The sequence below is a fragment of the Gigantopelta aegis genome, chromosome 4 (assembly GCF_016097555.1).
Source record: "Gigantopelta aegis isolate Gae_Host chromosome 4, Gae_host_genome, whole genome shotgun sequence".
In the NCBI taxonomy this organism is placed as follows: domain Eukaryota; kingdom Metazoa; phylum Mollusca; class Gastropoda; order Neomphalida; family Peltospiridae; genus Gigantopelta; species Gigantopelta aegis.
The window spans coordinates 116377213-116387830 of NC_054702.1; the positions used below are offsets into that span (position 1 = coordinate 116377213).

General features: G+C 36.2%; 1 protein-coding gene across 1 annotated transcript; it reads left to right on the forward strand.

Moving 5' to 3' along the window:
- Window positions 1-975: 975 nt before the first annotated feature.
- LOC121371871 (cysteine-rich PDZ-binding protein-like) lies at window positions 976-10265 on the forward strand. Its single transcript, XM_041498080.1, has 5 exons — window positions 976-1092; window positions 4999-5119; window positions 7116-7198; window positions 7592-7609; window positions 8846-10265. Exons 1-5 carry the CDS (start codon window positions 1077-1079, stop codon window positions 8908-8910), a joined length of 303 nt encoding a protein of 100 aa, XP_041354014.1. The 5' UTR covers window positions 976-1076; the 3' UTR covers window positions 8911-10265.
- The last annotated feature ends 353 nt before the right edge of the window (window positions 10266-10618 follow it).

Below are 10618 nucleotides of genomic sequence, written 5' to 3' on the forward strand. Positions count from 1 at the left end.
GTAAAATAGCATTATGCATCCTAATTCAAGCGCTGAACATGGATGCCAAATCATGCCATCGTATTGCATGTAGAAACCTGTGGATATGTTCAGTGTTGTGACGGACGGCCAAATTAAAAGAGAAACTAGCGCATGATCATATAATTATTGTGTAACTTATATCGTTGATTATCTACTGCTGAAATTATTGGCCTACATTGTCCATTGCATTATAGTTGATCATTATATTTCACCTTGTACGGGGACTCGAGTCCCGAGTCTTGCTAGACTCGACCCGTGCCCGAGTACTCGTAGAGACCCTAGTTACAAGTACAAGTCGTAGTGTGGTTGGAATTGGGAATAAATAGTTAAAGGGACAGACCCTAGTTTTTAAACAATAAGGCATATTTTTCACCTAGACCCTAGTTTTAACCCGTAAAATTGGACACTAAGTTTGGTTAATTTACAAACCTGTAACTAATTTGGATACAACAGAGAGAAACAAGAATCTATAATGTTGAAATACCCCAAAAATAGACTAAAACGCGATTCCATAACCGTTACTTCTCAGACGCACGTGCGTTTTTAAAAATATGAAAAATGCATTTTGTGGTATTAGAAACACCAGGATTACCAGAAACACTTCAGTTGTATGGAAATGGATATAACCTAAACAATAAAATATAAGTAGTGTTTGATTTCAGTGATAATAAACGGCTCTAATAGTGAAAAAATATGTCTTAGTGTTTAAAAACTGGGGTATGTCGATCCCTTTAACATATTTTGATGATGGTCGATCCTGTAATTTTAATAATCTACTACAGGATAGCACGTGACATTTATTGAAATTGTATCTCATATATTGTAATTTTATAGATTCTATAGTGGTGTAATACAACCACATATATGTAGTTTTGTCTATTTACACTGCAACCGAAACTCGTATCTTGGATTTCACGAATCAAACCTCAAACGCACAATTTTCACATTCGGTATATCTCGGCTGATTACGAACTCTCCGGTGAGTTCCGACTTTATAAACTGGTTCCGTTATTTTAAAAAACAGGAAGCGAAGTACCAGTTAATAAGGCGAAACTATGGTTTGTGAAAAATGTACGTTAAATTAGATTTTTATACTCATATTTATATTTTCATTTAGAATTTAACAGTTCATTACATTATTTTATTTCAAAGAATTTAACTAATCTTGTTTTCTTGAACTGGAACTGATAACATAATATTTTGGCATGAGTTCCTTATTTTCCCCATAACGATTTTAAAGAAATATTTGTTACGCTTAGTTTAAGGTTAGGGTTAGGGTTAGCGATAGTTATATACAATATCTTTTAAAACAATTTGTTCTATAAAACCAACATAATGTTTATACCCAGTTGATATGGCTAATTCAATACCCCAATAGTGGGGAAAATCAGGAACTCTTTCCCCAAACCATATATACGGCGTAATGAATTATTTGCCGTCATAAATCACAACACGCAACTACCACGCTCCCCTTATTGACTAAGTTAAGCGTGCCAGTCTTGGTTGGGGGGGTTTTTCCGCCGATTTCCAATGTTTGCCGAAAACTGTCGACAATTGATGAGCTAGACCCGTGACGTCATCGATGAGAGGAAAACTGAAGAAACTACCAAGCAGCATGGATGAACTTAGCGATTCGAGTGACGAAGAATTGTGTCCAGCTTGTGCTAATGGCATCAAACCGTATCAGTTTGAACCACTTATCAGAGACTTTGTCCCTAATCCTGGAAATGTTGTCTTAGACGAAAATTCGGATGAATCAACTGCCGACGAAGACAAGGAAGCCACATGGTCATAGACTAGCATACAAGCATTTTTTATGACATTTTTAATGTAAACTGAAGCAAATGGACCGAATTAGAAGAAAAGCACACAAAATTTAATAATATTTCATCATTAATCTTGTTCAGCATAGATGTAAATATGACACGTCAGTGGATATTCCATAGGCCGATTTCACAAATTTGCAAAAAGCGTCCCCTCCTCACCAAAGCAAGATATAATAATTTAACAAAAAACATTGTTCTCTTAACTAGTTACCCTCCAAGTTTTAATGTGTTTGGTTAAACCGTGTATTTTTAATTATTAAGAAAATGTGTTACCAGTCTGCCGAAACTGTCCACAGCTGGGTACAGAAACACAGAAATGTTGGGAAATATTATACTGTTGCCACATACTGACAATCACTTTACAACTAATATGTCTTATCGACAATATTATTATGTAGTCTTTGCATTTATTAATATAAAATACAACAGACCCGTAGGAACTGGGGAGGGGCGGGCCTAGGGGCTTGTTCTCCACCACACACTCTAGGATGAAAATGTATGTTTTAAGTTTTCACTACTTTGCATAAATAAAGATGATATAAAGATAAAAATCTAGTTTGTATCCCTCAATAGAGACTCTATTCCCCCTCCCCCCTCCCCCCACTTCAAATATCGTTCCTACAGGCCTATACAAATGTAGATACTATGTAGAGGGTGAGGTTAGGAACCAGTTCCTTTTATCTTTAGGATTTTGTAATCATGATTTCAAACCAACTGTTTCAGGTAATTTGCTCCACATACTGACATAAAACACATTTGTTATATATTGGAATAAAATAAAAATAATTACAATATATCCAGTGTTATTTTCTTTAATCATTCATGGAGGAAGAAGGAAGTCCTGATGAAAATATATTAAAGGTAAAATATATTACAGGTAAAACAAAATAATATATTCATGATGCTTATTCCATGTGGTAACTATTGTTAATTTTGGTTTAAATTGCTAGATGCCAAAAGTGATTAATTATATTATTTTATGGTAACAGTCAAAATAATTTGAGGGTACGTAATAAAACAGGCCAGTAGGAACTGGTTTATACCCGGTCCGTCAAATATTTTTAAATATTCGTATGTGAACAAATTCCAATGCCTTTATTTAATGTATATCTTAAGTACATACTTGTTTTAATTTTCACATTGTAAATGTACCATAACCTGTTGTATTTAGTTGGTGTAAAGCCCGTTCGACGGCAATAATGCGTCCATGTTTTAAAACAACTTTAGTTTTTTTGGAAATCGAAACCATGATGTTGGCCGTTTCTTGGGATGCATTGCTGTTACTGTTGCAGTTAACCATCATATAATTACGTCGACAGTATATAATAACACTAATTATCTTGTAAATTAAATTTCCGATAAACCTGGAGACAAAAAAGAAGAATAAAAGGCACAACCAAAGAATCAACACGTATACCGGTATTGCTTGGTAACTCTCACCGATGATGTATTGCCTTGCTTTCGTTCAGATCTATGCATAATCCCGCCCACTTCTGTTTTTACCCCAAACCTAAGACGCGCAGCTGACCGGTGCCTCGCAGCAAGCCGGGCGTTAGAGTAATGTGGTCTTTGACGCTAACTTAATCCATTACACACTACATGTCTTTTGGTGTCCGGTCTCCTTTAAATTTCATTTTATTTCTTTAAAAAAAAAAAATTCATACATACGAAATTATTTTAAGACAAAATCCAGTTTGGGCTTCTTACAAATATCAAGGTGACCAGAAACACATTGAATATACAGACACTGATATTCTAAACCAGAAAATATATTTAATATGTAAGTTTAATCATACAAATATTTTATTAGTCGGAAACATCTTACAATGCAGCAAACTCAGGAATGTCCATTTGAGGAAGTGGCTGCTGCAGCAATCATAATACTTGAATCGGAATAAGACGACAATGATAGTCCGTCACTGACCATGTTGGCTATACTACAGTGTTTGAAATAATAAATTATATATATAAACCGCAATTAGCCTACATTTGCTATTCGGCACCAGGTACTAGTGGCTAATCTATTGTTATTAGCAATTAGATGCACTGTTTATTATTGTTGGTAGTAGTGGTAGTAGTAGTAGTAGTAGTACAGTCTGTAGGAACCAGAGGTGGGGAGGCACTTCCCCTCCCCAGGACGAAAATGTAAGGTTTTTTTGTTCTACTCTATTTAAATAAAGGTAACAATATAGCTTGTGCCCCCCACACCCCAAGGTTGTATCCCCTCTCCAGATATCTTAAGACGTAGCAAAATTATTGGTGTTAAGGGTTTATAACGTTTTGTATTGAGATACTTACTTGTCTGAACTTTGTTGTTAATGAAAGTGTTCACGAACTGTGAAGAAAAACCTCACAAATGAATGACAAGCAAACGACAACAAATCGGATGTTGATTGCGTGAACCGTGCCCGAGAAAACAAACCGAACCAAAATGATAAGTCACGTGGTATACCAACGTCTGTGACGTTGAAACGGGAAGATCCCCTCTAAAAATAGATTAGACCTTGTCTGCTCAACGTGTTTTCTCAGACGCGCATGTGTTTTTAAGAAATACGAAAAATGCATTTTGTGGTATTACAAACACCAGGATTACCAAAAAGCACTTTAGATGAATGGAAATGTATATTCTAAATAATAAAATGTAAGTAAAGTGCAATTTTATTTGTGAGAAAATGGGTTTAATAGCGAAAAACAACGGCGTAATGGTTAACAACTAGGGTGTGTCCCTTTAATACTATTCAAGCGCACATGCATTCGAGGTTAATCTTGATGAACTAGTGATTAGGGTACCATGTATATATATATATTATATTACAAAATAGAGAGAGATCAATTAACCATTCTAACTGTTTGCTATTTATTCGTTGTTTCTTCTAATTCTAAACTATCCATGTTATCTTTATTGTAATATTGTTCTAGCCATCTTGATGTATAACATGTATATTTGTTAAATGTAGGGAGAGGCCTTAATATAGGCACTTGCCTGTTGGCCAATCCCAAATTTGCTCAACAAATAAATATTGTTTAAACCAAAATAAAGACAATATATCATACATGTTTAGACACCATTGTTGTCATATCACTTGTTTATACAGGTATAAACAGGTATGTACATTAATTGTCTTTCATTTTTTGCATTTTCAACTTTAAGGTCAGAAAAAGCTGGGTAAGGTTATCACCCCAGATCCCTGGAAGACAGGTGCGCGTAACACTACTGAAGGGGGAGGCAGATCAGTGGATGAAAACAAAGCTCTGACATCAAAGAAAAACAGGTGACATATATCAATCGGGTGATTTAAAAAAAAAAAAAATTGAAGTTAATAGCAAAGTACGCAATCTAGAACATTGAAATTTTGAACAATATGTTTTGCTGATTTGCCATCACATTCTATTTGTTTTTGCACAGCTCAATTGTAAGCAATTAGCAGCTTACAGTGAGCTCCGTAGTCTAGTGGATAAGCTGCTGGACAATCAAGCTGACGACAGTGGTTCAAATCCCGTCAAAGCTGGCTCACACATTCATTCATCTTTCTCATCTATCACCCTCTGCCTATCATTCTCATTATCTTAAAAAACTTTCCAATATCTCCCATGATTTCAATTTGTTTCGACCCTTTCTGTCAATTTCCTCCGACTCTTGTCTTCTGAGCTGTCCACACCATCGCCTACCTGTCTCAACTTCCTCCACGGGTGCAGTCTCTGTGTATTTCCCTGCACCCACCTGGCATCCTTGTCCTCTGCCGCTAATAAAGCTGGTCTGACCCACGACACTAACTAATGACTGCCGGTAGTAGGGGTGCAGAGTAGGTGGTTACAAGTGCCTCTTAACAATGCTGGAAGTAACTATGGAACACTCCCCGAAGTGGCACAGATAGCCACAAGAGACAAGCACCTGTCGCGGTTGGAGAGACAAGAACTGGGATGTGGAGGTGGACAGTGAAAGAAGTTGAAAGATAGGAAGAGTTGCCAGATCGGGAAGAAATGAGATGGAATTCAAAGGAGCGAACGGGAAGGGGGCACTGGGATAAAAAAAAAAAAAAAAGCAGCTTACTGTTGCATCATACGAAACAATTTTCCGTACAACTTGATTTTTCAAGACTGTTAATTAGTGAGCTTTTATCTGGCTGTATATTGTCTGTGCTAAAATCCATTTTGAATTAATTCTTTATTGTTAAATGAAAACTTTACTGAATCAGATTACTATCATGGAGCTGTTAATAATTATCAACATTTTAACAAGCTTTTAAAACAAACAAAAACTAGATAAAAAATACCATTACAAAATCAAATCTTATTGATACCAAACAGGCCTATGAAAATTGTGAAAGCGATAGCTCCGTTCATGTGTCACTCGTAAGTATAGTTTTGCATAACCCTTTTTTCTTTTGCGCATTGAATTTATGATGTCATTTACATGGTCATGATGGGTTACGTAAAAACAAATGGGTTACGTTACCTGAATTTGTTTTCACATAACCGATAAATGGTTTTTACAAATTGTTCGTTCTCAAAGGCCTGCCAAACAAGCTAGGTTTACAAGTGTACAAGACATATCTCTCTTATTATGTTCCAATCACCATGCCAAAACAAACAAGTTATTTGGGACAAGGAAAAAAAAAAGGACCAGTGGATTCTGAAGTTTTTAACGACGATGGCATGCTAAAGGCAACAAAAATTGACTTTTTATTTTAAACCAATGTTGAGCGAAGCACGAACGAAACTATTGTTTGAACTCGCAATTCCATAGAACACTTTGGAAGCTATTTTTTCCCTCAATACTTTGAAAATTTCTTTTTATGTTCCCCAACTGCAACCCTATGTACTATTTAATGTGAGACCATCTCTACAAGAAAGTTAGATATATAACAATTTGACAAGTTCATGGTAGAAGAGTTTAAAAAGGAAATGTTAAAAAAATTGGTGGGGGCATATCAATTGTTGAAAGAAGGAAGTGTATTTGAACCTCAAAAACGTACATTGGGCTGTGGAAAATAAAATAATGGGCCAGTCAATGATGAATATATTATGTTCTTAAATGTATACAGAACATTTTTTGACATTGTTTTGTATTGCTTGCCATTTTAATTGACACCCAATAGCCAATGTTTATTTTGTGTGCTGAGGTGTCGTTAAACATTTGTTCATTCCTTTAATGTGTTCTGAATCTACATTTCATGCTATGCTGTCATATCCACCTATTTGATTAAATGACATCCAGAATATTATGTGTTTAAGCATTCTGTGGTGTTTTATTTTTTCTTTCTCAAGATACAACCCTTATTCCACTTCATTTGGAAAATGTCGGATCTGCAAGTCGTCGGTACACCAAGTGGGTTCACATTATTGTCAAGGTAAGACTGGTGTCCAGTGTGGTTACATGCAGTAAGCCATAATGATCGTATTTTATTTCAGTCTTATAGTGACAATTATAATTGGTCACATGTTGAGGTCTAACAATGAAATCTATGTTAGTAGCCAGTTCTTTTTCCTGTCCGTGAATGTTATATTTTGAAAAATATTCAATCAGATATTTTTGGTTGTCATGTGATTGATTTTTACCTTATTTTGTACAAAGCATTTTATTGCTAACATTCAAAGCACTGTACTTAAAAACCCTGAAAAAATTATATGGTACATATCAATCTAATATTTATGTTTTTATGTATTCTAGTATACATATTTGTCTTTTATATGAAATATCCTATAAACAGATTTTACTCATATGTAATATTATTATATTTCAGGGTGTGCATATAAGAAAGGTGAGCTTTGAAACCACTTTATAAACTGCTATACATGCAATGCATTTAAAAGTATCTTAAATGGTAATATATTTTCAAAGACATACTCGGAAAAAACAGTTCTTTAGAGCCCCTACTCTCACCCCATCTTTAACCTTCTTATCTCCTTGTTATTTAACATTCTGGTGTACAGCTAAACACAAGCACAACTTCAGCTAAACTTGTATGCTCCTATCACTATCATTTTATTTAGCATGCTCGTCATGGCATTCCTGGACAGACATTAAACTAAATTATATTGATAATTACAGAAAAATCCTTAATATTCCTAAAAAACTGTAATGGAAAATGGCTTTAAAATGATGAAATGAAAGTGATGGAATATGGTTAATAACAAAGTGTTAATATAAAGTCTGTTACTAATGCTAAACATGCACCAGCACGGCTACAGCTGTGATGGTTAATGACAAAGTGTTAATATAAAGTCGGTTACTAATGCTAAACATGCACCAGCACGGCTACAGCTTTGATGGTATATGACAGAGTGTTAATATAAAATCTGTTACTAATGCTAAACATGCACCAGCACGGCTACAGCTGTGATGGTATATGACAAAGTGTTAATATAAAGTCTGTTACTAATGTTAAACATGCACCAGCACGGCTACAGCTGTGATGGTTAATGACAAAGTGTTAATATAAAATCTGTTACTAATGCTAAATATGCACCAGCACGGCTACAGCTGTGATGGTATAAACAGAAAGAAATGTTTTAGGTTCACAGTCTAATAAAATAGTCATTGTACATAGTATGCTCTTTAAGTTTGATCAGTTAACAAATTTTTGTTTAGCAAATTTAGTATTTAATGTGAAAACTACACTTGTGTACGAGAACATAGTCCTGTGTATAGCTTTGGTTTGTGCCCAGTTTAAAATAGGTTTTATACAATGGTCCATTCCTTGACGTGGTGAGACAGCTGGCTTGTTTCGATGACTTAGAGATCTTTACCAGCAGGAGCTTTGGTTCTAGGTAGGGTTACTCACCCAAGCTCAGTTGGTCAAAGAGAGGAGACTAGGCAAATATAGATCACTGCAGAATAGGGATGAGCTTGTCTAAACTACATGTAGGGAAGTGCCAAACTGCAGCTCAACACACATTCACACATATGACAGACAGCAACAAAATAGGCTTTTTGTTGGATTAATCATATTCTTTTTATTTAACATTATTGACAGAATCTTGTTTGTTCATTTCAGGTATCTGTGCGATGTGTGGGAAAAAAATCATAGACACAAAGCATTACAGACAGACTTCTGTGTGATGGAAGTGAGCACGTTTGTGAACAGTGAACATCTCTGTGTGAACATCTCTGAACATTCCACTGTGTCTGTGTCGGACTTGAACAGAGCATGAACTTACAGTGATGAGCTATTTTATTGTACAGTCTTGGACGTCACTGTGTGACTAGAACAGTGCCTATAGTTACAGTGACAAGTTTTTTTTGCAACTTAACCTGACCTCAAACTAATTGGACTGTTTTGAGCCATCCCGTTGGCAGCTTGGATATTCGCACCACTCTGCTGATCTCATTGGCAGCTGGGATATTCGCACCACTCTGCTGATCCCATTGGCAGCAGTGATGTTCACACCACTCTGCTGATCCCATTGGCAGCTGGGATGTTCACACGACTTTGCTGATCCCATTGGCAGCTAGGATGTTCACACCACACTGCTGATCTCATTGGCAGCTGGGATGTTTGCACCACTCTGCTGATCCCATTGGCAGCAGTGATGTTCACACCACTCTGCTGATCCCATTGGCAGCTGGGATGTTCACACTACTCTGCTGATCCCATTGGCAGCAGTGATGTTCACACCACTCTGCTGATCCCATTGGCAGCTGGGATGTTCGCACCACTCTGCTGATCCCATTGGCAGCTGGGATGTTCGCACCACTCTGCTGATCCCATTGGCAGCTGGGATGTTCGCACCACTCTGCTGATCCCATTGGCAGCTGGGATGTTCGCACCACTCTGCTGATCTCATTGGCAGCTGGGATGTTCGCACCACTCTGCTGATCTCATTGGCAGCTGGGATGTTTACACCACTCTGCTGATCCCATTGGCAGCTGGGATGTTCACACCATTCTGCTGACATTGGGGAAATGCCATTAGTCTGAGGTCAGGTTAAATAATCATGAAAACAGAAAACGATCCATGTTTTCCATTGTACAGTCTTGTCTATCACCGTGTTAGATGTGAACAGTGCATGTTGATTCATTGTTCAGTATCGGCTGTCACTGTCAGATGACGATGTTCAAATAAGGAGACAAGCTAAAATTCTTAAATCTCTTTATTTTATTACAGCAATGTTATTGTAGTACATCCAATATGTGGCTTCAGGTTGCCTGGACATTTTTAAGAATACTAGTAAATGATAGTTTACTGTTATCACTGATGGGTAATGACTTTGGAGTCGACAAGCACCTGCCATTTATAGGTCTTGTACGCAGTATTGAATGGTGTGAAGTTAAAAGATAGGTGGTAATTGAACCACATAACCACGACAAAGGAAAGGAGTTGCTGGAGAGATCGTTTGGGGAACAATTCATCTCCTTAAATTATTTAAAACTCTTTCTTAATGTATGTATGTATGTAAATAAAAAATACAAATCTAGTACTGAATTGTATGTGGTTTTTTGAATATGTAAATCAGCCATTACAAGCTTGGTGTAAATAGATGTTCCATTTTCTTTTTGTGAAATCAGTTTATAATTTTTCATATTGTCAAGCTGGCATATAATTAAAAGTGTAATTAGCATATAATTAAAAGTGTAATTAGCAAAGTTATTTTGAGTGTGATGCATGTACTTATTTTGTGGCAAATTAAATGTTTAAAAATCTACCAGTATGTAAACTAGGTTTTGGTTAAAGTTCATTGAATTGCCTGGCTCATTAGTTGCCATCATCTTCATCTTAAAATATATTTTTATATACAAAATCACATCTGTGATCGTCTTGTCTTCCATG